This window comes from Choloepus didactylus, chromosome 27, assembly GCF_015220235.1.
Source record: "Choloepus didactylus isolate mChoDid1 chromosome 27, mChoDid1.pri, whole genome shotgun sequence".
NCBI classification, from domain to species: domain Eukaryota; kingdom Metazoa; phylum Chordata; class Mammalia; order Pilosa; family Megalonychidae; genus Choloepus; species Choloepus didactylus.
In genome coordinates, this window is record NC_051333.1 from 6047980 (window position 1) to 6075336 (window position 27357).

A 27357-nucleotide genomic window follows, 5' to 3' on the forward strand; every position below is an offset into this window, starting at 1 on the left:
GCTGATTAATTATGTCATTCATTTATGCTCTTTTTTGAAGTGTCTGTTCAAATCCTCCTCCCATTTTTTATTGGGCTGGTGTATTGTAAAAATTCTTTATATATCCTAGAAAAGATTCTTTGAGAGATACATGTGTTACAAATATTTTCTTCCAATCTATCTTGCCTTTTCATTTATTTAACATTGTCTTTAGAAGAGCAGATGCTTTCATTTTGCCTCTACTACAAGCTAGAATAATTTGTGTGAGGTTGTCATTAGCTTTTCCTTAAGAAGACAGCCAAAACTTCCTGTGAGTCTTCATACATCGTGTGTAAATAAAAGTCAAGAAAAAAGAAAAACAATTCTGGTTCTTACAAGCTTGATCTATCAAAATGAAGTTAGAGCAAATACCGATGTTATTTTCTATAGTTTTTAACATTCTGAGCCCCAAACATCCAGAGATGCTGGTCAGAATCCCCAGTATGGGGGGATGGGGGATTTCCTTCTCAGTGGGTCCTTTGCATCCTTACCCTTATGTCCAGCTCCTCCTTCACTGGATCCAGGAATCACACCTTGTCATAGCTGTCCTAAACTCCTCCCTATACTCTCCTGCTAGAAACTATAGGTCCAGTGTCACTAGTAGGATGAATTCTCACTGTCATTCAGTGTCTTTCTTGTGAAAAGAGATCAGGAATTTGATCATTTTCTCTATCCTTGATGGCAGTTTCTGGGGCAGGTCCAAAGGTGCTCAATTTATGTTGAACTGATGGATAGTTGATATCTAGGCACAGATAGAAGAGGCAGATGAAAGCACTGAGTTTGAGTTAATTTAGGATCATGCTAAACTTTGTCTGCATAGCAACAAATTTGGCCTCTGAAAAGAGGTCTGCCTTTTTCCTTGCTCCTGGGGAGAATCTCTAAAAAATCTGGAATTTCCCAAGATAGGAGTGTCTTTTGTTATTCATGGTGGACCCTAGACCACACCTCACAGTTTATGCCAAGGAGATGACAGGGTAGGGCCAGCCACACCAGTAGTCTTGGGTGGGTGGGTGGGTGTGGGTGCTGGTCTCATCAGAAAAGACCAATTGTGATTAGGGGATTGAGGTTCTGAGCCACATCATATAAATGTGCCCTCCCAGGAAGGGGAGAGGGGCTGAGGATTGAGTTCAACCATGTAGACACTGCTTGTATTAATTATAACTGTATAACTCTGGACACTTGAAGCTTGGGTGAGCTTCCATGATTGACAATATACATTGATGGACCGGGAGATTGACACATTCTGACCCCACATGGAAAGGAGACAGAAGCTTGCATTTCAGACCCTCCCAGATCTTGCCCCCTGTGCCTCTTCTTTTGGCTTTTATTTATTTTTTTTTTTTTTGCTATGATAAAACTATGATCATAAGTTTAGTGCTTTCCTGAGTCTGTGAGCCATTCCAGTGAGTTATTTTACTTGGGGGGTGGGGGTGGAAATCCCCAAAGTTGTAGCCAGTTGGTCAGAAGGTTGGGAGACCTGGCCCCTGAACTTGGTTTCTGAAGGGCAGTCTTATAGAAGATTGCCATAACATGGGATCTTGCCTAACTCCTGATAATTAGAGTTAGAGTTACATTGTAGTTGCTGTCTGAAGTTATTGAACTTATGGCAGTTGGTGTCAGAAGTGGGTTTCACTAGAATTGCCCTGACTCACTGAAACGTGGTTTGGGAAGAGGAAGTATGAGAGTGGGAGATGAGGAAACTTTGATTCCTGGTTGGCCCTGGGTCACCCTTGGTAGAAAGTGCCCTTGTGCTATTGTCAGTTACTAAATGTGAATGTTACCGATGGAATTTAGAAATGGCAGTAGACCCAATCCTCAAGGAATTGGCTCACTGGATACATAAAGAAATGCAAAATAATAAGAAATATGCCAAATACACATTGACATAGAAATACAGTGGTTGATGGGAGTAAGGTGAAAGTTTAGATGAAAAAATTTTTTAATATATTTTCTTTATTATACCAATGCAATGTAAAATATAATTCTTAATATCTGTGTGTGTGTGGAGGAAGAGACCCACAAAGACAAAAGTGCTTAGAGCCTACAAAAATCAGAATGCACCTGTATGCCACTCTCATTCATTGTCCCTAGGAGCTCCAAAGCTTCCTGGCAGGTGGTCCCAGCCAGGTCAGTGAAGAAATGGATGCTGTTCCCCAGGTGGACCTCACCACGCTTCTCAGCAACATGAGGGCACAATATGAAGCCATCGCTGACCAGAATCGTAAGGACATGGAAGCCTTCGAACAAGTTTTATGTGAAGTGGTTGTGTCTTCTTTACCTGAATGGTTTGTAGGACTGGATATTACGTCTGACTAGGAAACACTTCCCCTGCCTGGTATTGTAAAATCTAAACCTGTTGCTGAAGTCCTAACAGGGGCTACCACTAGGTTGAGAAAATATAGGAATGCAATGGCTGGTGGTATTAAGATGGACATGGGGCATATTCTTGGGCTGGCTGGCATTGTTCTGAGTAATCATGTTTTCTCTTTGACTTGACTGCATTTTCTTCATTCTCCTTCCTTTAAATGTAATAGTCCTGAGAGTCCTAAATTATTTCTTAGGTTGTCTCTAAATTGATAACTTCATCAATGGATTTATCCAGGTGTAGGGATCAACTGTGCAAGGATCATACAGGTAAAATTTCTCAAAAAGAAAAATTTCAAAAGCACTACTAGAGACTGAATTCTTTAGTTCAGAAAAAAGAAAGTCTAAGTAAATGTGAAAATACAGAAAAAAGGTATTTTTTAGAATTTGCAATGACAGTTCTCCTAGAACGAATTAAATACACATTTTGAATAGATCCCTGCCAACGTGGAACAGCCCCAAGGCTTTGCTCTGTGAGGCTGGATGCTCTTCCCCGAGGTGTACGGAATGGAAATTGTGCCAAGATGGCGTCTCCCGGTGACGAGCTCTGATAGGGCGCAGCCATGACGTTCGCCTAATACAGGCCTGGAAGAGGATTGACAACGGAAATGGAGAAACGCCGTAAGACGCCATGATAACCATGGGCAGGTTGAAGCTTCAGATGTGCTACTGAGCATGTGCAAACGGCAATCCGCGCCGAAGAAAACCTGCCGGGAATGCGACCCAGAGGTAAGTGTCCCGAGGAAGGTTTCACTGCTGTTGCCAGAGGTTTCTAACTCCTGTGGCGCTTGAAGGACTCAGGTGATTTGGAAGTCCTGAGGGGTCACTGATTGGAAGTCGGCTGTGTCGGAAATAAAGTGGTACCTATAAGGGAATAAACGCTCTCTCGGTTCTGGAGGAGAAAAGAATTTATTTACGATCTTGCAAGATGGGGCGTCCAGCCAAACACGCGGAAGGCTGGCGCCCCAGAGGAAGAGAATGGCGATGTTTAAATCTCCTACTCCTAATTCGCAAGTCCCTCCCCTGTTTCCCCATTGACTGGGTACTACAGAGGTTACAGCCTATCCGAGAACACTAACTAATTCATCTTTTGAGATTTTAATTTGTACAGCCAATCCCAGAGAGCCAACTAGCTCATTATTGAGATTTTGAACTGATTAGCCAATGCCCCCCCAAATTTTTATTTTTTTGCTGTGAGTTCCCACCTCTGATACTACCTCATGTCTCTTTACATCAGGCAGATTCTCTCTTCTCTTTGTCTGGGGCTTGTTTAAACTGGTTTTGCCTCCATTTCCCTTATTCCATGCTGTCTCTATGTGAAAACGAAACTTATTCCTTTCTTACAGGCTGGGGATCCGTGATAGCGTTATGCAGTGCGAGTGAGGAGGGGTCTGTGGGGTGAGTGAAGGGGCATCGGGGGTGAATGAGGAGGATCCATGGGGTGAGTGATGGGGGTATGTGGGGTGAGTGATGGGGGTCTTTGGGGTGAGTGAAAGAGCAGCTGTGGGGTGAGCGATGGAATGATTTTTGGAATTAAAGTTGGGTGACTGGCTCATTAATTTCAGCCTTCCCTTGTGTATTTTGTATATGTGTGTGGCAGCCCCTGGCCTGAACAAAACAGGCCCACGGACCTTGGTGCGCAGCAGTCTGTGTGATCTAGGCAGCTAATGTTTAACCTATGATCTTTGCAAGCCAGTAAAGAGAAAAAAGGTAAATTGTAACTTTATACGGGAAGTAAGCAGGAGGTGAGAAACTTGGTCTCCCGAAAAAGCAAGAATATTAATCTAGTCTACCTGCTTCTGGCCCCGAAGTGTTATCACTCTTGTGGTTGTTTACAAAGCCCCATCCTATAATTCTTTCCTTCCTGCACCACCCCCATGTCACAGGATGCCCTCCCACCCTTAGGAATGTCTTTGTCGTAAACCCGTATAACTGGCTTGCCGACCACTTTCAAGGGCCTACGGCCAACTTCCCTGTGAAAGCAGTACCTGCCTGGTGAGAAAAAAAGCCGTTTGATTTCTGCTGATTTCTGCCTCCCTGTGAGTAAGCTCCAAATAAAGTTCATGTTTCAGCAAACACTCAGCATCTTCTTTGGTCTTTTGACCGGCAAAGCCCCCTCGGGCTGTGACAGTGTACATCACTGAGACACTTCCGGGAGCATGAAAAAGAGGCACAATAAAAGGGCCACCGACGGTGGCGGTGCAGAGCTGTGAGAAGTTAATCTGCATTTTGGGGGGAACTGGCCAAACTGGTTTTAGGAGCTTGAGACAAAGATATTCCAATGGGTATGAGAGCATAAATGCGGGAACAGGAGTCTTGTGACATAGAGAAGGATTGATTGTATTGAACAGCAAAGAGGGGAGGATTATAATCACTTTGTATATAACAACAAGAGTGATAGCGTCTCAGGGAGTTGAGGAAGGAGGTAAGCTATAGATTAACATTTGCCTTAGGAGGCCTGGTTTTACGGAGAGGGTGGTTAAACCTTAGCTGACCTGGGTCAAGCAAGCTGCTGTGTGCACAGTCTTTTTTTTTTTTTTTTTTTTTTTTAATCTTCATTTTATTGAGATATATTCACATACCACGCAGTCATACAAAACAAATCGTACTTTCGATTGTTTACAGTACCATTACATAGTGGTACATTCATCACCCAAATCAATCCCTGGCACCTTCATTAGCACACACACAAAAATAACAAGAATAATAATTAGAGTGAAAAACAGCAATTGAAGTAAAAAAGAACACTGGGTACCTTTGTCTGTTTGTTTCCTTCCCCTATTTTTCTACTCATCCATCCATAAACTAGACAAAGTGGAGTGTGGTCCTTATGGCTTTCCCAATCCCATTGTCACCCCTCATAAGCTCCATTTTTATACAACTGTCTTCGAGATTCATGGGTTCTGGGTTGTAGTTTGATAGTTTCAGGGATCCACCACCGGCTACCCCAATTCTTTAGAACCTAAAAAGGGTTGTCTAAAGTGTGCATAAGAGTGCCCACCAGAGTGACCTCTCAGCTCCTTCTGGAGTCTCTCTGCCACTGAAGCTTATTTCATTTCCTTTCACATCCCCCTTTTGGTTAAGAAGATGTTCTCCGTCCCACGATGCCAGGTCTACATTCCTCCCCGGGAGTCGTATTCCACGTTGCCAGGGAGATTCACTCCCCTGGGTGTCTGATCCCACGTAGGGGGGAGGGCAGTGATTTCACCTTTCAAGTTGGCTTAGCTAGAGAGACAGGGCCACATCTGAGCAACAAAGAGGCATTTGGGAGGAGGCTCTTAGGCACAACCATAGGGAGGCCTAGCCTCTTCTTTGCAGCAACCGTCTTCCCAAGGGTAAAACCTGTGGTAGAGGGCTCAACCCATCAAACCACCAGTCCCCTATGTCTGTGGTCATGTTAGCAACCGTGGAGGTGGGGTAGGCGAATACCCCTGCATTCTCCACAGGCTCCTCAAGGGGGCACTACATCTTTTTTTTTTTTCCCTTTTTTTTTTTTTTAACTTTCCCTTCTTTTTTAAATCAACTGTATGAAAAAAAAAGTTAAAAAGAAAACAAACATACAATAAAAGAACATTTCAAAGAGACCATAACAAGGGAGTAAGAAAAAGACAACTAACCTAAGATAACTGCTTAACTTCCAACATGTTCCTACTTTACCCCAAGAAAGTTACCTAATATAGCAACATTTCTGTGAACTTGCTCCTACTATATCCATCAGAAATTAACAGACCACAGTCATTCCTGGGCATCCCCAGAACGTTAAATAGCTTATCTGTTCTTCTTGGATTATTGTTTCCCCTTCCTTAATTGCTCTCTATTGCTAGTTCCCCTACATTCTACATTATAAACCATTTGTTTTCCATTTTTCAAAGTTCACATTAGTGGTAGCATATAATATTTCTCTTTTTGTGCCTGGCTTATTTCGCTCAGCATTATGTCTTCAAGGTTCATCCATGTTGTCATATGTTTCACGAGATCGTTCCTTCTTACTGCCGCGTAGTATTCCATCGTGTGTATATACCACATTTTATTTATCCACTCATCTGTTGAAGGACATTTGGGTTGTTTCCATCTCTTGGCAATTGTGAATAATGCTGCGGTGAACATTGGAGTGCAGATATCTGTTCGTGTCACTGCTTTCCGATCTTCCGGGTATATACTGAGAAGTGCAATCGCTGGATCGAATGGTAACTCTATATCTAGTTTTCTAAGGAACTGCCAGACTGACTTCCAGAGTGGCTGAACCATTATACAGTCCCACCAACAATGAATAAGAGTTCCAATTTCTCCACATCCCCTCCAGCATTTGTAGTTTCCTGTTTGTTTAATGGCAGCCATTCTAACCGGTGTTAGATGGTATCTCATTGTGGTCTTAATTTGCATCTCTCTAATAGCTAGTGAAGCTGAACATTTTTTCATGTGTTTCTTGGCCATTTGTATTTCCTCTTCAGAGAACTGTCTTTTCATATCTTTTGCCCATTTTATAATTGGGCTGTCTGTACTATTGTCATTGAGTTGTAGGATTTCTTTATATATGCAAGATATCAGTCTTTTGTCAGATACATGGTTTCCAAAAATTTTTTCCCATTGAGTTGGCTGCCTCTTTACCTTTTTGAGAAATTCCTTTGAGGTGCAGAAACTTCTAAGCTTGAGGAGTTCCCATTTATCTATTTTCTCTTTTGTTGCTTGTGCTTTGGGTGTAAAGTCTAGGAAGTGGCCGCCTAATACAAGGTCTTGAAGATGTTTTCCTACATTATCTTCTAGGAGTTTTATGGTACTTTCTTTTATATTGAGATCATTGGTCCATTTTGAGTTAATTTTTGTGTAGGGGGTAAGGTAGGGGTCCTCTTTCATTCTTTTGGATATGGATATCCAACTCTCCCAGCCCCATTTGTTGAAAAGACCATTATGACTCAGTTCAGTGACTTTGGGGGCCTTATCAAAGATCAGTCGGCCATAGATCTGAGGGTCTATCTCCGAATTCTCAATTTGATTCCATTGATCTATATGTCTGTCTTTGTGCCAGTACCATGCTGTTTTGGCAACTGTGGCTTTATAATAAGCTTCAAAGTCAGGGAGTGTAAGTCCTCCCACTTCGTTTTTCTTTTTTAGAGTGTCTTTAGCAATTCGAGGCATCTTCCCTTTCCAAATAAATTTGATAACTAGCTTTTCCAAGTCTGCAAAGTAGGTTGTTGGAATTTTGATTGGGATTGCATTGAATCTGTAGATGAGTTTGGGTAGAATTGACGTCTTAATGACATTTAGTCTTCCTATCCATGAACATGGAATATTTTTCCATCTTTTAAGGTCCCCTTCTATTTCTTTTAGTAGAGTTATGTAGTTTTCTTTGTATAGGTCTTTTACATCTTTGGTTAAGTTTATTCCTAGGTACTTGATTTTTTTAGTTGCTATTGAAAATGGTATCTTTTTCTTGAGTGTCTCTTCAGTTTGTTCATTTCTAGCATATGGAAACATTACTGACTTATGTGCATTAACCTTGTATCCCGCTACTTTGCTAAATTTGTTTATTAGCTCTAGTAGCTGTATCGTCGATTTCTCAGGGTTTTCTAGATATAAGATCATATCATCTGCAAACAATGACAGTTTTACTTCTTCTTTTCCAATTTGGATGCCTTTTATTTCTTTGTCTTGCCGGATTGCCCTGGCTAGCACTTCCAGCACAATGTTGAATAACAGTGGTGACAGCGGGCATCCTTGTCTTGTTCCTGATCTTAGAGGGAAGGCTTTCAGTCTCTCACCATTGAGTACTATGCTGGCTGTGGGTTTTTCATATATGCTCTTTATCATGTTGAGGAAGTTTCCTTCCATTCCTACCTTTTGAAGTGTTTTTATCAAAAAGGGATGTTGGATTTTGTCAAATGCTTTTTCAGCATCTATTGAGATGATCAATTGATTTTTCCCTTTTGACTTGTTAATGTGTTCTAATACATTGATTGATTTTCTTATGTTGAACCATCTTTGCATGCCTGGAATAAACCCCACTTGGTCATGGTGTATGATTTTTTTAATGTGTCTTTGGATTCGATTTGCAAGTATTTTGTTGAGGATTTTTGCATCTATATTCATTAGGGAGATTGGCCGGTAGTTTTCCTTTTTTGTAGCATCTTTGCCTGGTTTTGGTATTAGATTGATGTTAGCTTCATAGAATGAGTTAGGTAGTGTTCCATTTTCTTCAATGTTTTGAAAGAGTTTGAGTAAGATTGGTGTCAGTTCTTTCTGGAAAGTTTGGTAGAATTCCCCTGTGAAGCCATCTGGCCCTGGGCATTTATTTGTGGGAAGCTTTTTGATGACTGATTGGATCTCTTTGCTTGTGATGGGTTGGTTGAGGTCTTCTATTTCTTCTCTGGTCAGTCTAGGTTGTTCATATGTTTCCAGGAAATTGTCCATTTCCTCTACATTATCCAGTTTGTTGCCATACAGTTGTTCATAATATCCTCTTATAATTTTTTTAATTTCTTCAGGATCTGCAGTTATGTCACCTTTTTCATTCCTTATTTTGTTTATATGGGTCTTCTCTCTTTTTGATTTTGTCAGTCTAGCTAGGGGCTTGTCAATCTTGTTGATCTTCTCAAAGAACCAACTTTTGGTGATATTTATCCTCTCTATTGTTTTTTTGTTCTCTATGTCATTTATTTCTGCTTTAATCCTTGTTATTTCTTTTCTTCTACTTGGTTTAGGATTGGTTTGCTGTTCATTTTCTAGCTTCTTCAGTTGATCCATTAGTTCTTTGATTTTGGCTCTTTCTTCCTTTTTAATATATGCATTTAGTGCTATAAATTTCCCCCTCAGCACTGCTTTTGCTGCATCCCATAGGTTTTGGTATGTTGTGTTCTCATTTTCATTTGTCTCTATATATTTAGCAATTTCTCTTGCTATTTCTTCTTTAACCCACTGATTGTTTAGGAGTGTGTTGTTTAACCTCCAGGTATTTGTGAATTTTCTAAGTCTCTGATGGTTATTGACTTCTAATTGTATTCCATTGTGGTCAGAGAATGTGCTTTGAATAATTTCGATCTTTTTAAATTTATTGAGGCTTGTTTTATTTCCCAGCATATGATCTATTCTGGAGAAAGTTCCATGAGCACTAGAAAAGTATGTGTATCCTGGTGATTTGGGATGTAATGTCCTGTATATGTCTGTTAAATCTAATTCATTTATCAGATTGTTTAGGTTTTCAATTTCCTTATTGGTCTTCTGTCTGGTTGATCTATCTATAGGAGAGAGTGATGTGTTGAAGTCTCCCACAATTATTGTGGAAACATCAATTGGTTCCTTTAGTTTTGCCAGTGTTTTTCTCATGTATTTTGTGGCACCTTGATTGGGTGCATAGACATTTACGATTGTTATTTCTTCTTGCTGAATTGCCCCTTTTATTAGTATGTAGTGGCCTTCTTTGTCTCTCAAAACATCCCTGCATTTGAAGTCTATTTTATCTGAGATTAATATTGCTACACCTGCTTTCTTTTGGCTGTAGCTTGCATGAAATATTTTTTTCCATCCTTTCACTTTCAGTTTCTTTGTGTCCCTGTGTCTAAGATGAGTCTCTTGTATGCAACATATTGATGGTTCATTTTTTTTGATCCATTCTGCGAATCTATATCTTTTAATTGGGGAGTTTAATCCATTTATATTCAACGTTATAACCGTGAAGGCATTTCTTGAATCAGCCATCTTATCCTTTGGTTTATGTTTGTCATATTTTTCCCCTCTGTCTATTAATATCCTTTATTGTACCCATACCGAATCTCTTTAGTACTGAACCTTTCTCCAAGTCTCTCTGTCCTTTCTTTGTTTCTCTGTCTGTAGGGCCCCCTTGAGTATCTCCAGTAGGGCAGGTCTCTTGTTAGCAAATTCTCTCAGCATTTGTTTGTCTGTGAAAAATTTAAGCTCTCCCTCAAATTTGAAGGAGAGCTTTGCTGGATAAAGTATTCTTGGCTGGAAATTTTTCTCACTCAGAATTTTAAATATATCGTGCCACTGCCTTCTCGCTTCCATGGTGGCTGCTGAGTAGTCACTACTTAGTCTTATGCTGTTACCTTTGTATGTGGTGAATTGCTTTTCTCTTGCTGCTTTCAGAACTTGCTCCTTCTCTTCTGTGTTTGACAGTGTGATCAGTATATGTCTCAGAGTGGGTTTATTTGGATTTATTCTATTTGTGGTTCGCTGAGCATTTATGATTTGTGTATTTATGTTGTTTAGAAGATTTGGGAAGTTTTCCCCAACAATTTCTTTGAATACTCTTCCTAGACCTTTACCCTTTTCTTCCCCTTCTGGGACACCAATGAGTCTTATATTTGGACGTTTCATATTATCTATCATATCCCTGAGGTCCATTTCGATTTTTTTCAATTTTTTTCCCCATTCTTTTATGCTTTCATTTTCCATTCTGTCATCTCCCAGGTCACTGATTCGTTGTTCAACTTCCTCTAGTCTTGTGCTATGAGTGTCCAGAATCTTTTTAATTTGGTCAACAGTTTCTTTAATTTCCATAAGATCATCCATTTTTTTATTTAGTCTTGCAATGTCTTCTTTATGCTCTTCTAGGGTCTTCTTGATTTCCTTTATCTCCCGTACTATGGTCTCATTGTTCATCTTTAGTTCTTTGAGTAGCTGCTCTAGGTGCTGTGTCTCTTCTGGTCTTTTGATTTGGGTGCTTGGGCTTGGGTTATCCATATCGTCTGGTTTTCTCATATGCTTTATAATTTTCTGTTGTTTTTGGCCTCGTGACATTTGCTGAACTTGATAGGGTTCTTTTAGGATTTGTAGACCAATTGAAGTCCTTATCTCTAATTTATCAGATCTGCAGCTTCGTGGAGTACACTTTCTCTAAGTAACCAGCAGGTGGCGTCCACGAGCCACCTGTTCTCCACAAGCCAGTTCTCCCCTGCTTAGCCTTTTTGGTGAGTGGGGGAGTGAGTCTTGTGGGGTCCAATTGGTGTACCAAGCTTGCGTGTGTAGTTGGTGTTGCCTGCCCTGTATATGGGGCGTGTTTCTGGGCAGTCAGGGAGGGGGGGGTGGCTCCAACAATCAAATCTCCCTGGTGACCCTAGAGTTTCAAGGCTGCTGCAATAGTCCAATCCTTCAGTTCAGTCCTGCCACAGTTTGTCTCTGCCACTGACCCACAAGTCCTTGGTATTGGCGTATGGCTCCTGAGACTTGCAAGTGGGCCCCTCTTCCAGGCCGTGCACCCCCTGGTCCTCTGTTGAGGGATGACTGTGCTATGTCACAGGTGAGTGCCATCCCCCCAGGGTGGTTCTGGGCTGCTGGGCTGTGTAGGGAGGCTCCCAGTCTGCTGAAATGATGGCTGATTGGGGCTTTGTTAATTCACACTGCTCTACCTTCCCAACTCTGGGACAATCAGCTGAGGTTGCAGGGAAGGCTAATGTCCACGCCCAGTTTTGTGGTGTGTGCCTGTTATTTGAAGCACTTCTGTCACACTGGGTTGTCTGGGGCAGCTCTGGGCTATGGGGCTGGCGATGGGCAGGAGTGTTTCCTGTCCACCAGGGTGATGGCTGTGAGCGGACACCCCCCTTTTCTTGGGAAGTTGTGGTGTTTAGTGAATTTTCTCAGCCACTGGATTATTGCGTTTTGTCTCAGAGCTCTCCTAGTTCTGCTCTTGACTTGACCTGCCCAAATTGCAGGTCTTTGAAGCTTTCTGTATTGGGCTTCTTAGAGTAATTGTTTTAGAAAAAGGAAAAAGGATTAAAAAAAAAAAAAAAAAAAGGGCCCTCCTCAGAGATCTAATGGGTTATTGAAATGCTAAGAGACAAAGCAACCAGGGCCATTAAGGAAAGGTCCACAGGGCAGAGAGATCAGCTTTTCTTCGGGATTTGCATATGCGCCTCAGGGCCTGGGCTCCGGCCTGAGCTCTGCCCTTCCCCCTTCTATGTTCACCAGAACTCCAAAAATCCTCCGCTTTTATTTTGGAGTTTTGCGTGTTGTTTTTTTTCTATGCCTGTCTCCTCTCTGCTGGGCTGGCTGCTCTCAGATTCTCTGGTGTCTGGTCTCCGTCTATCTATGGTTGGAGTTTGGATCAGCAGTATGAGTTTCCGATAAGGGCTGCCACTGCAGTTCTCCCTTCTCCTCCCCGGAGCTGACAGCCCCTCCTCCCACGGGACTGAGCCTGGCAGGGAGGGGCGCGGGTCCCCTGGCCGCAAAAACTTACAGATTTCGCTGATCTCAGCAGTTCCACGTTTTCATGAGTGTTGTATGAAGTATGCCCAAAGTCAGATTGCTCTGTGGTGTCCAGTCCACGCAGTTCCTGGCTTTCTACCTACTTTCCTGGAGGAGTAACTAAAACATACAGCTCACCAGTCTGCCATCTTGCCCCGCCTCCCGTGTGCACAGTCTTAAGGCCCTTAGGGAAGGCCCTGGGCCCGGGGCACCCACATCACTGTTTTTGTAATTACTAGATTCCAAGTGTATGGACAGAGAATGTGCATCTTAAGTGGACAGTACTGGAGGATATCTGGAGAAGTGATTCCCTGCTTGGCGGACTGGAGGGGGCACTGATTGATGGGAAGCTGGGAGCTTCAGGAATTGGAGGACTTTGAGGATCACTTTGTAAAACCTTCCCTGGTGTGGGAGGAAGACACCCACATCGGTGTTGCAGGAGTCGGTAGCTTGGGGTGCTGGGGGTAGCCATCATTGTGAGCATATGGGAGCCAGTTGACTGGAAGTCTTGGGGGTCAGTGATGAGGTTGTGAAGGTGACTGCATTGGTTTCTGGGCAGTGAGTGTTGGCTTCTCTGTGGGTCTCTGCGGGACATGGTGAGGGTCAGTGATTGGCAGTTGAGCAGAACAATGATGGGTTTCCTGTGGGAAGTGTTGTTTGGAACCCTGTATGGGGGATTATTTGGGATCCTATGGAAAACAGCAATGGGACTTGGCAGAATGTAGTTGCTGGCCATCAGGATGGGTTAATAATGATCTTTAGAACCTGGGCCACGTCAGTGACTGGGGGGCATTTTGGGAACCTGTGGCAGTCCTGTGGTCCACTCCTTGGGGTTTCCTGGAGGTCAGTGCTGTCAGTGACCAGATTTGGGTCTGGGGGCAATGCATTATGGGAGGTCAGTAAGGAAGGGACCTGGTGCAGATCTGCATATTCTCTGGGTCAAGGTGGGGGATGAGTTTGGTGAGTTTAAATTTTTATCTGTGTCAGAAGAGTCTGGGGTGGGTACAGTGTCATGATGCACACAGAAATGTCTGGGAGCTCAGATTAGGCACACCAGACACGGCTGCCCGCAGCCAGAGCTCTCTGGAAGCAAGAGGAAACAGAAGCAGCATTTCAGGAAACTGACGATGTGGGAGGCTGCGTAGGGTAATGCAGCAGGGTGCAGTTTAGAAGGAGGCAGACATGGAGCCGAATCTGTACTCTACCAATTGCAAACCGAGTGACCTTCAGGCAGGTTACGTTACACCATGCAGCCTCAGTTTCCTCATCCAAGGGAAAAATAAAACTTCTCATCTCTAGATGACAGGTAGGTGGTTACAACTTGGGGCCAGACACCTAAGCTAAACTCCCATGGAGATGGTGAAATAAGGACGCTAACTTCCTTGGTGTTTCAGAGAGGTGCTCCCAGGTCCTGGAGAAAGATACTCTTGCGTTGCAGAGCTGTTAAAAAGGCTTATTTAGCTTTGTACAAGATGTACATACATCTCCAAAGAGCAGAGAAAGGATTTACAATTGCAGGTTTTCTGAAGAGTGCAATAGCACAGTAACCTTTACCTAAGGGCCCCAGGAAATTCATGGGGTGTGAACGTTGAATGACCACTCACACATCATTGCTCTTCCAGGACTTCTTGGCGTCTCTGCACAGCCCCTGGGCTGCATCGTTGAGGAGGCCACATGGGGTCCTTCCCATCCCACCCGCCTCTCCTCAGCAGCTCTGGCTGGAGCCTCTAGATGCCCACCCAGCTTCAGCTTCGAGGAAGAGTGGAGTTGTCAGCAGGAGGAGCCAAGAGTTGAAGCCCAGAGGAGACATGCCTGCAGATGGAACTTTGCCCCGGAGGCCCCAGGTTCTGGGCCTGGAAGAGCGTGAGGTAAGCAGGAGCAGCCCCAGGGACAATGCCCTAGAACTAGAAGCAGCAGGCCTTGGATTCCTACCCCAAGACGATCTTGATCCTAGATAGCAGATCACGTGTGGCCACTGTCCCCACACTTAGAGTTTAGTCTGTTGCAGAGGAAACCATGAACTGGCTGAGGAAGGAAGGAGGTTGGGTAGGGGAATAAGGTGGCCCTGGGGCAAAGGAAGAATAAAAAGACAGGGCTGACTGCGCTGTGGCATGATAGCCCCAAACTAGAAACTATCCAAATACCCATCAACAGTCGAATGGGCAAATACATGATGGTATTTTCTACATTGGAATAATATACAACAAAGAAAATGAACAACTTTTAATTCCCTGTGCAAAAATGTGGATGAATCATGTTAAACAATGTTTAATCAGGCATATTGTCTGATTCTTATTTATATAAATTTCAAGAACAAGGGAAACAAAACTATAATGTTTGAGGCTGGGGGGTGGGTGGGTGGTATTCTCAAGTGGTAAATCTATGAAAAAGGCACAGGTGTGCTTAGAAGAGCCAGAATAGTGGGTTCCATTCAGGAGCAGTGCAGGGGCTTGTGATTGGAAAGGGCACACACCGAAGCACGGGGATGTTCTGGGGGGCTGTCAGTAGTCTATTGATTGGGGTGGTGGATTAAACTATATATTTATGTTTCATGTATTTTCTGTCCATATTTCATATTCCATGAAAGGTTTGAAAGACAAAATGAAATATTTCTCCAGATCTCACTCCAATCTCCCGGATCCCCTCCAGAGGCCACCAGGGAGCAGTTTACTTTTGAACACTTCACAGATGATCTGTTCAGATTTTTTTGGGGGTGTGGGTGTGTGTGGGGGGGCATGCTTTGCTTTTCTCTGTTAGCAATGAATCTTGGTGATAATCTAATGGAAGTACAATGAGCTACCTCTTTTCTTTCTTAATAAAGTCTGCATATTATTCCATTATATGTACATGTCAAATCGTAACTAACCAGCCCTTTAATGGTTGACATTTAACATATTTCCAATCATTTTCTAGTAGAGACAGTGTAGCACTGAATATCCTTGTACAAATCTCATTTAGTACAAAGGGAGAGGGGTATATCTGGAGATCAGTTTCCACAGTTGAAATTCCTAGGGCCAAGGATATGTGTACTTATTTTGGACAGATACGACAGAATCGCCTTCCTTTGTGTGGCATGGGATGTTCTCCTTCAACTACCCAAGATAGATCCTTTTCGTGTTGATTGTTGCGAATCTAATAAGTGAAAACACAGAATCTCATTGCAGATTTAATTTGCATTTCTCTTATAGCTGAGGTTGAGATAGGGGATTGTGTTTGTGAAGCACCTGTGTCTTTTAAATTTTTTTGAGCTGTTTTTCTATTGGGTTGTTAGTATTTTTAAAGACTTTTGCTCCTTGATTCTCCTTTATGTTACAAATTTTTTTTTTCATTTGTTCCAAAAAATTTTTTTCAGTTTTGTTTTTAATTTCTTTCCATGCTTTTTTTTTTTGCATAGTTGAATTCATCAATCTTTTGTTCTGAGTTTTATGCCATCAGAGAAAGTTCTTTCCCATTTCTCAGTTATTTTTTTTTTTTAAAAGAAACAACTGTCCTAATAATATTTTCTTCTTGTTCTTATATGGCTTTTTTATTTTTTACTTTTTGTCTGTGATTCATTTGGAATTTATTTTCATGTAGAACCTTAGGTAGGGATCCAACTTCATGTTCACTAAGCTACCTATTCAGTCGTCTTCACACCATATATTGGTAACATGTTTTCCACTTCAATTTTTTTTAGGGGGGGGGTGTTATAGTTTGCTAATGCTGCCGGGATGCAAAATACCAGAAATGGATTGGCTTGTATAAAGAGGGTTTATTTAGTTACACAGTTACTGTCTTAAGGCCACAGAGTGTCCAAGGTAACACATGAACAGTCAGGTACCTTCACTGGAGGATGGCTAGTGGTGTCCAGAAAACCTCTGTTAGCTGGGAAGGCATGTGGCTGGTGTCTGCTCCAGAGTTCTGGTTTTAAAATGGCTTTCTCCCAGGACGTTCCTCTCCAGGCTGCAGTTCCTCAAAAATGTCACTCTCAGTTGCTCTTGGGGCATTCATCAAAGACCATCTCCAAAATGTCTCTGTAAGCTGCAGCTCCTCTCTCAGCTCCTGTGCGTTCTTCAAAGTGTCCCTCTTGGCTGTAGCAGCTCGCTCCTGTCTGAGCTTTTATAGGGCTCCAGTGAACTAATCAAGGCCCATGCTGAATGGGCAGGGCCACACCTCCATGGAAATGATCTAATCAGAGTCATCACCTACATTGGGTGGGTCACATCTCCATGGAAACACTCAATCAAAGAATTACAGTCTAATCAACACTAATACTTCTGCTCACACAAGATTGCATCAAAGATAATGGCATTTGGGGGGACATAATACATCCAAACTGGCACAGGGGGTGTCAAGAATAGTACCATATATGCAATATTATATCAATTGGGTGGATGCATTATCTGATTATTTCTCTCTTTTTTTGATGTCAAGACTGATCATCAAGTTCAGTTCTTTTAGAAAGACTTATATAATGAAGAACTTTCCATCATCAACTCTTAAGTTACCCTAAAATTGGTCCTTATAGGAAAGATCATCTTTTAAAAATATAATTCTGATCATGTTTTTCCTGCACTCAAAATACTTAAATGGAAATCCATTAATTACAGAAAAAAATCCATACCTGTTATGTAATCAGACCCTAGCTCACCTCCTTAGAACGCTGATCATCATCACCTCCTCATACACACACAGATGCCTCTTCTCTTACAAAGAGGTATCAGATGTTCCCTGGTTTTCCTATTTTCCCACCTTTACTCCTGATCTTTTCTGGAAATGGTTTCCCTCACACATCCTATATAAAATTCTCACTTCCAATAAAAGTGTCACCGACTTTCAGAAGCTTCAATAATCTTCCCCTCCCAGGCAGACTTTGCTTTTCCCTAATTTGGGCCCACAGTGTGCTCTGCATGTATTTCTACCATGCTCCCTTTTGAACTTTGTAGTTGTACTAGTGTATTTATTTACTTCCCAAGTCTCCAAGTTGCTAGAAGGGTACTAGCTTACCCATGCTTGGTACATAGTTGCTTAATAAATGTAATGCAGGTCATTCCTAAGTTTGATGGAGAACTTAGAGGGAACCTATCTGAGTTCTCATTTCTGGAAAAAAAAATCACTGAATGAATGTAGTATGCAAAGAATAGCAGGCTATTTCTATACGTTTTTTTTAAATGCCCCCAAATGCAGTGTGAAACAGGTATTTAGTGGGAACCCTATATGATGTACCAGGTGAAAAATCATTACAAGCAAGTCCCTGTATTTAACTTCCCCATCCACATGAGTCGGGATGTGTTGTTACAGGGATCAGTGTCATTCGAGGACGTGACCGTGCGTTTGAGCAGGGAGGAGTGGCAGCGCCTGGACCCTGCCCAGAGATGCCTCTACTGGGAAGTGATGCTGGAGATCTACTGCCACCTGCTCTCAGTGGGTGAGCACAGCTGAGCTGGAATCTTGGATGGGCCTCACTGAGGTTTCCTTCCTCACTTGTGGGATGCTGGGTACATCTGAAGTATGTAGTGGTTTTGTCCTTGCATTGTCCCAGATTGTTCATTCCATTCAGGCACCTTTGAGTATTAATTTGTCCCCAGTGAAAGATGTTGACTTTTCTGATGTGCAAATGGAAAGCTTCATTGAATGGTCACTAGAACCCAAGAAGCTATGGCCAAATCTGGAATCCTTTCTCATTAACAGGGTGTCACGTTCCCTGCCCAGAGGTCATCTTCAGGTTGGAAAAAGGAAAGGAGCCATGGATGGTGGAGGTTGAACTCCCACCTCAGGGCTGTCCGGGTGAGTGACCCTTACTTGGGTGGATGGGAGATGCAGGAGTAAAGCTCGGCTGTGATGGGAGAAGCCAATGCCTTTGAAATTATCTTAAGAAAATTGTTCTGGAAGGTAACAGATGTTCGGAATTGTTTAAGGAGACTTGACATTTGCTCCTCAGATATTTAAGTGTCATCTCCACTTCGGGCCTCTTGCCATGTCAGCTGCCTTCTTCCTTGCTTGGCACTTTGGCAGAAGAGCTGCCCTCTTTATCTCTCCTCCAATAGTATGCCAGTCAGCCTCATCACTTCTTTCATCTCTCTGTCCTAACATTTTTATTCTTACTGAGTCTTTCCCTAGATGTACTCATGCAACCACCTTCTTCCAGAATCACTGCATGCAACACTCTTTCTCCTGCTGGTTCCTTTTCATTTTCTGTCCTTCCCACTTTGAGATGCCTTAATCTGTCATCAGCAGCCAGCCTCACATGGTATTCGGTCTGTACCACCTCTGTCCTTGCTCCCCAACACTTCCCCTTCTCCCCAAGCCAGTCCCCCTCTGACAACTCTGTGGTCACTGTGCCTTAGCTTTGGGGTGCTTTTTTGATGTCTTTGACATTATCAATCACTCCTTCTAACATTTCCTCCCAGTGTGGCTTGAGTGAACCACACTGAGGGGCACTGCCTGTGAATTTGTTTCTATTACTTTCTGCAGCTCGTGTTAGGAGAGTTGAGTTGATTATAATTTTCAGTTCAGGGCAGACTGGCCTCCTCCCTCTGGATGAGTCCCCTCTCCCCCTTGTGAAACTTTTTGATATATTTCCTTTTATTCTCCTGCCCCGTACCCATCTTCCTCCTCACCATGACATCTATTCTCAAGGCTTTTCTGTTTTCGGTGTGACATTCTTGTGGAAACTCAAGTGAATGCTTTTATGTTTGTATTTTCTATATCATGTATGAATTACTCTTTAAAAAAGTTTTCACTTTGTACTTTGCCTTGTCCATGTAGAATTTTAATATCCCCTCCAGCTGCTGTGCTGTATTCCAGGGTGTGAATATACAGCATTTTATGTATCTGTTGTCTGAGCAAGGAGGAGGATTGCTTGGAATGTTTCCTACTCTCAGTTAACATAAGAAAAGCTGCAATACATTATCTTATAAATGTCCCCAGGGCTCAGTGTGAGAATTTCTCAGAAGCAGATCCTCGGGAGGGGATTACCTGATCAGTGGGTATAAGTATACTTAATTTGACTAAGTAAACCACATTGCTTTTTGGGTGGGCTGCACTCCCATCTGCTGTGCACAAGGATTCATGTTTGTACTTCTTTGCTTGCACTTGGCATTGTACACATTTCTCCTTTGTGGTCCATCTGATGGGTGAAAGGACTGTTTCATTGTTTCAATTTCATTTTTCTAATAACTAAGTTATGTGACCATCTCATCATTTCTGTTATCTGATTGGTTTTTCCATCTGAGGTGTTTGTTCATGGATTTTCTGCCTTTTTCCTGTTGATTTGCCCCTAAATTCATTGATTTTGTTTTCTCCTTTAATTGTGGTACCCCTAGGTTGGGGACCTACTCCTGCTCTCTGGTCTTCCTTCCCTGTAGTATCTGCCTTAAAAAGCCCACTCATGCTGAACCCTTAGTGTTTGTATTTGTATTCTGATGATTCCTGTATCAATACTTTGAGGCCCTGTGGTTAAACTGTATTCTGTTACCTTATTTAGCTGCATGGAAAACAGTTCCCAGGGTATAACTCACTTCCTTTGTTTTTGAGGGATCAGAAATTGGAGTTACCATCGCCCAAATCAGAAATCCTTCTCACCTTACAAATTTTGTCAGATTATTTGCATTTCTTGGCTCTTCTCTCTCAGGTTCAAATTTTATTTATCACTTTGCATTTCCTACCATTCTTTTCTTTTCTTTTCTTTTCTTTTCTTTTCTTTTCTTTTAATGCAATTTTATTGAGATATACTCACACACCATACAACCCATTTGAAGTATACAATTACTGGCTCTCTGTATCATCACATAGTTGTGCATACATTCTTTTCTTTTTTAACATATCATTTAGATGCCCTTTATTCTTTTTTTTTACATTTTTTAATTGTGAAATATAACATATATACAGAAAAGTCATAGCTTTCAAAGTACAATTTAACAGGTAATTAGCAAATTTCAAAGAATGTTATGGGTTACAATTCCACCATTTCAGTTATTTCCTTATTGTGAAGTATAACATATATACCGAAAGGTGATAACCTTCAAAGTACGATTTAACAGGTAGTTAGCAAATTTCAAAGAGCATTATGGGTTACTATTCCATAATTTCAGTTTTTTCCTTTCTATGAAATATAACATATACAGAAATGTGATAACTTTCAAAGTATAATTTAATAAGTAGCTAAGAGCAAATTTTGAAGCATGTTATATGTTACAGTTTCACCATGTCAGTTATTTCTTCTAGCTATTCTAGTACCCTAGAGACTTAAAAAAAAGTTATTTATATAAAGATTAAGTATTTGTAATCCTTTGTTAAATCCTACTTGTCAGTTGCTACCCCTGTCTCTCATTTGATCACTGTCTCAACCTTCAGAGATATCTGTAGATGCCCTTTATTCTTAATCTCAGTGATATTACCCCAGTACAGGTCCCTCTTTTCAACCTTGCTTGGATTATTTTGCTCCTAATGGGATTTATGGAGTCCAGTCTTTTATGACTTCATCCTAGATGCTACTGACAGATTTCATTATTGTAAATCAATAGATTTTTGATGCACACAGGCAGTCGTTTCCAATTATGTAGAATATAATCACTAAAACTCTTTTCAGTGACATCATCATCATGACCCCATGTTTCCAGTTTAAAACTGTACCTTAATTGTTCCCATAATGCATGCTTTACGTTACTAATTTTTAAATGTGTATTATGTAGAATATTGGATGGTCCTCTCTTTACCCAGACTGTCAATTATTTTGTGCTCTGCCTACTTACTTTTCATTATATGAGTGTTAAGTATGAAGAAACCATTTAGAATAGTAAATTATTGACAAAATAAGATAGGCAAAAGAGGATATTTTGTGTTTTTTAGAAGGATCTTTTAAATATCTGCTGAGATAAATTCAAAGAAACAGAAATTGTAGTTGGCAGAGATGACAATGGCATGAGATATGAAAAATGTCAGCCTTCATGCATTAATCATATCTATTTAATGGAAGGCTATTTTAAAAATAAGTATCAAAAATATAAATTTCAAAATGGGGGGCACAGAGAGTGACTGCTTTTGAAGTTCAGGAAAATGGTGTCCCTCTAAAGGTGGGTGTGGTTGGGAGTTAATTTTAAGGGCATAGGGCTCTTCGTTGCTCCAGGAAGCAATTTTGACTTTGGAGAAGGAAGCAGATAGAGCAAGCTAAAATGGGGGTAGAAGACATGAGTGTATGCTTGGATTTGATTTAATAAAGTAGACTTGTTTTGAGGCAACATTATTAATTTGTGTGGGAGAGTTGTGGGTAAGCTTTTCAGCACAAATGTGAATGTTTTGCATTGAACATTAATTGCAGTTATTTAAGTATTATTAGGTTCAGCAAGAGTTTTAAAAGCTAAATGAATTGAAAAATTAAAAATGTTCCAACTCTTTGCCTAGGGACCCCATGTGTAAAGTCCTTTAGGGTAAATGAAAGCCAGAGTTATGGACCATATATAAAGTTCTATATAGAAGAGTGAAAGATGAATGAGGTTTTTGGATTGGACAAGGGTCTGGAATACAGTTTATCAAACTGACTGAAAAACAAAAGAACTTAGATGTGAGTCATGTCATGGTCAGTGTTAAAACTCTGGTAAAATAAAGTAATAGTCTCATTTAGTCAGTCTATCATTTTTATTGAGAATCTGCTGTTTCTCTTGCACTGTATTATCAATTGGATGACCACTGACTCCAATCCTTGGCAAAAAAATGATATATAGCGTAAAGTTGAAAGCTCTAGCAAAGAAAGCATGATCCTATTGCTCAAATAATTCTTGAATAATTTCTCTCCAGTAAAACAGTTCTCCAAACAGGTTGACAGGGAGTATTGCTTCTCAGACTCATTTAGTGTCTTAAGTTTCTCCTGTTGTCGTTCCACCCTCCCAATGATATTGTTGATCTGCATGATTGACTGGATTGCTTCCAAAGCCAGGTTCTACTAAGCAGGAGGAAAGAGGCGGGCACTGAGAAACTGCCAGCCATCCTACTCCCCAGGCCCAGAAGTGAAGCACACCATTTGTACACACATTCCATTGGCAAAAATGGTCTCACAGTCACATTTCATTGCCAAGGAAATTGGGATGGTTATGCGGCTTGACAGCCATGTGGCTGGCAACAATTCTACTTCTATGGAAGAAGGATAAAACAGATACTAGGGGCATTTGCTCATGCAGTCTGCCAATACACCTTGCTTGGTAGAGGAAAAAAATTCCAGCTTCGTGGAGAGTTGGAGAGTTGGGGCATAGGCATACTTTCACGGCATGGCCATCTCAGGATAGTTCATGAAGCTTTAATATTCCAGAGGACAGGTAGGGGTGGTGAGTTTGGCATTGTTTCTAACAAGTGAGAAGAAGCAGGAAGATCGATAAGGTTTTAGAATTGAATGATAATAAAGAACTATACCTCCTTCAAGCCTTAGCTATCCACAGATGTTGCCCTGTAACGTCCTTGTATGTGTTATCTTCTGGTCTTCCTACTAGATCTGGTATCTAGACTGCTTACATAAGTGGGGCCAGGCCGCTTTTGTTCAAATCTAATCTTCCCCGTGGATTAGCAAGTTGATCTTGGTCAATGACTTAACTAACCATTCTGTGTTTCATTTTCTTCATCTGTATTACAGACATAATAATTGAAGCCACCTGATGGATAGTTGTGAGGTTTAAAGAAATTTATGTATGCATCACCTAGAACATCCTAAGTGCTATATCAATAAGTTCTTGGCATATAATAAGGGCTACATGACTTTCTTTTCATTCTTACCATATTCATGCCCTTTATTACTTGACTCAGTCATTTTTCTGTGTTCACCCTTTTTTTAAAAAATTCAATTTTATTGAGATATATCACATACCATACAGTCATCCACAGTGTACAATCAATTGTTCACATTACAGTTATATAGCCATACATTCATCACCACAGTCAATTTTTTTTATTTTTTTAACTTTATCAAAAACTTAAAAAACAAACAATGAAAAACAACATTTCAGACAAAACCGGAATAAGAAAAAATAAATAGCCTAAAATAACTACATTGGTTCCAACATATTCGTACCATACCCCAAGAAAATTAACAAACCATAACTGAACAAAGAAATAAGAAAAATGGATAACCGAAAATAACTACATTGCTGACAACTTGTTCCTACCATACCCCTCAAAAATTAACAAACCATAGTCGTTCTTGAGCATCCCCATAGCATTAAGTTTACCCTCCATAACCTATCTGTTCTTATTAGACTATCATTCCCCCTTCATTATTTGCTTTCGCTAGGTTCCCTACATTCTACAATGTAAACCATTTATTTTACTTTTTTCACAGAGTTCACATTAGTGGGAACATACAATATCTCTCTTTTTGTGCCTGGCTTATTTCACTCAATGTTATGTCTTCAAGGTTCATCCATGTTGTCATATGTTTCATGACCTCATTCCTTCTTATTGCCGTGTAGTATTCCATTGTGTGTATATACCACATTTTGTTTATCCATTCATATGTTGAAGGACATTTGGATTGTTTCCATCTCTTGGCAATTGTGAATAATGCTGCTATGAACAAAGGTGTGAAAATATCTGTTTGTGTCACTGCTTTCAGATCTTCTGCTTATATACCAACGCAACCAATTTTTGAGCACCTTCATTACCATACACAAAAAAGAATGAGAATAAAAGTGAAAATAAAAAAAAAAAGAACACCCAAAACATCCCATATCCCCCATCCCTCTCCATTATTCATTTACTTTTTGTCCTTATCTTTCTATTCATCTGTCCATATGCTGTATAAAGGTAGTGGGAGCCACTGCAAATCATGAATACTGACACTATAGACCCCACTGTGCAAATACCCATTCATGTCCCTCTTTTCAGTTCTCCCAAGTATATACCTAATAATGAAGTTGCAGGATCATATGCAAACTCATGCTTAGCTTCCTGTGGAACCACCACACTGCCCTCCAGATGGGCTGCACCATTCTACTTCCCCACCGATGGTGATAAAGTACATCCCTTTCTCCACATTTTCTCCAGCACTTGTATCCCTCTGTTTTTTAGACAAGTTTTATTCACACACCATACATTCCATCCTAAGTCAACAGTCAATGGTTCCCTGCATAATCACATAGCTATGCATTCACGAACACTATCTATATAAGGATGTTTCCATTTTTTCCACAAAGAAAGAGGAAGAGGCGAGAAAAGTAAAAAGAAAAAGAAAAAATAAAATTAAAATAAAATACAATAAAAATGTCAGACAGCAACACAAATGCCAAGAATCCCATATCCCTCCCTTATATCCCCCTCTTATGGACATTTTGCTTTGGTATATTACCTTTGTTACAATTAATGAAAGCATATTACAGTAATACTGTTAACCATAGACTAGTTGCATTGATTGTATTTTTCCCCAATACTACCCCATTTTTACTACTTTGCAATGTTGACGTTCATTTGTTCTCCCTCATGTAAACACATATTTGTACACTTAATCACAATCATTGACCACTCTAGGTTTCACTAAGTTATACAGTCCCGTATTTATCTTCTATCTTTCCTTCTGGTGTCCTACATGCCCCTAACCTTCCTCTTTCGACTGTACTCACAGTCATCTTTGTTCAGTGTACTTACATTATTGTGCTACCATCACCCAAAATTGTGCTTCAAACATCTCTCTCCTGTCTTTTCCTATCTGCCTGTAGTGTTCCCTTCAGTATTTCTTGTAGAGTAGGTCTCTTGTTCACAAACTCTCTCAGTATTTGTTTGCTGGGAATATTTTAATCTCTCCCTCATTTTTGAAGGACAGTTTTGCCGGATATAGAATTCTTGGTTGGAAGTTTTTCTCCTTCACTGTCTTAAATATATCATGCTACTGTCTTCTCACCTCCATGGTTTCTACTGAGAAATCTGTACATAGTCTATTGAGCTTCCCTTGTATGTGATAGATTGCTTTTCTCTTGCTGTTTTCAGAATTCTCTCTTTGCCTTTGACATTTGATAATCTGATTATTAAGTGTCTTGGCATAGGTCTATTTGGATCCATTCAGTTTGGGGTACACTGCGCTTCTTGGACCTGTAATTTTATGTCTTTCATAAGAGATATGAAATTTTCAGTGATTATTTCCTCCATTATTGTTTCTGCCCCTTTTCCCTTCTCTTCTCCTTCTAGAACACCTATGACACATACATTCATGTGCTTCATGTTGTCATTCAGTTCCTTGGGATGCTGCTCATATTTTTCCATTCTTTTCCTTATCTGGGTTCTTTTGCATGTAGGATTTCAGATGTCTTGGCCTCCAGCTCGTCTTTCCTTCTGCCTCTTCAAATCTGCTGTTATATATTTCCATTGTGCTTTTCATCTCTTATAGTGTGCCTTTCACTCCCATACATTCTGCCAATTGTTTGTTTAAACTTTCGAGTTCTTCCTTATGTTCACCCAATGTCTTTTTTATATCCTTCATCCCTTTTGCCATACCTTCCCTCAACTTGTTGATTTGATTTTTTGATTGATTTAGGAGATTTTTTTTACATTAATAATTAGTTGTTTCATTTCCTGTATCTCAGTTGAAATGTAAGTTTGTTCCTTTGACTGGGCCATATCTTCATTTTTCCTAATGTGACTCGTAATTTTTTAGGCATCTGGTTTCCTTGATTACCCCAATCAGATTTTCCCAGACCAGATGGGCCCAGGTCTCAGGAGGAAGGTGTAATCAGTATCAAGTTTCCCTAGGGGCTGTCTGTCAGACTTCTCTGTGAGGCCTTTAGACTTGGTGCTTTTTCTATCCTGTCCAGCAGGTGGCACTTGTCAGCCAGCTGCTTCCCATTGTTGCAAAAAGATGCAGTCCCTATAATTCTCAATGGACCCTGTCCTGACCAGGGGCCGAGGGTATCAGAAGCCAAACTTAAATTGTTTCTGGTTTTGTTTTGTTTTGTTTTTTCCCCGGCCCTGGGATCTGAATTCCCTGAAGGAGGGCAGCAGTTGGAGTTTGGTTAAGCTACATTCCCTTGCTCTGCAGGGACTGCTTCTTTCTCCCACAATGAAGTTTTGCAACTCAGCCTACCATGCTGGTGGGGGAGGGGCTCCAGCTCTGCAGTTTGGGGAGCTTTACTTACGCTGTGATCTCAGCCATTCCACCCATTCCAGGCTGGTATACGATGTGTGGTCATGGATGTCTGCCATCAGTTGTTCCAGTCTATTTACTAATTGTTCCTGGCTATTTTCTAGTTGCTGTAGAGGACTAACTAAATTCTACATCTCTCCATGCCACCATCTTGCCCTGCCTCCTCTGTGATCACTCTTAATCAGCTCTATTTCCATACTGTTTCTCTTTCTCCTCTATCTTCTATTAACTGTTTATATTGTCACTTTTGTCTTTTCTTTATGCTTTTAGAAGGGGAGTTTGGGCTTGAAACTCCACAGCAGGAAAGTTCAGAAAAAGCTTCACATCATAGTGATATGGTTGGTGTAGTCCCAAGAGATGGTTTGTGGTGTTCCTTTTTAGAAGACCTGTGGCAGAATGCTGTCCAGAGAAAGAGAGATCAGGAAACTCAAAATCAACCTTCACATGATGGTGCTTTCCACAGGAAGAAACCATTGAATACAGAGAGGGATTGTGATAATGAGGACCCTGGGAAATACCTTTATGAGAGGGGCTGTCTTAATTCTTCACAAAAAAGACCTCATAAATGTGACTCATTTGCAAAATGTTTGACTCATAACCTAGAAGTAAATGGTCAAAATAAAAACAATGCCACAAAACTCCTTGAAAAGTTTATTGGATCTGGGAAGCTTTTCATCCATAGCTCTTCC

The 27357-nt window shown here is 41.0% G+C and overlaps 1 protein-coding gene across 1 annotated transcript; it reads left to right on the forward strand.

Moving 5' to 3' along the window:
• Positions 1–3007: 3007 nt before the first annotated feature.
• On the forward strand, positions 3008–27240 carry LOC119521248 (zinc finger protein 175-like). The gene is made up of 5 exons (XM_037819327.1): positions 3008–3111; positions 14199–14444; positions 17857–17983; positions 18247–18342; positions 27132–27240. Exons 1-5 carry the CDS (start codon positions 3058–3060, stop codon positions 27143–27145), a joined length of 537 nt encoding a protein of 178 aa, XP_037675255.1. The 5' UTR covers positions 3008–3057; the 3' UTR covers positions 27146–27240.
• The last annotated feature ends 117 nt before the right edge of the window (positions 27241–27357 follow it).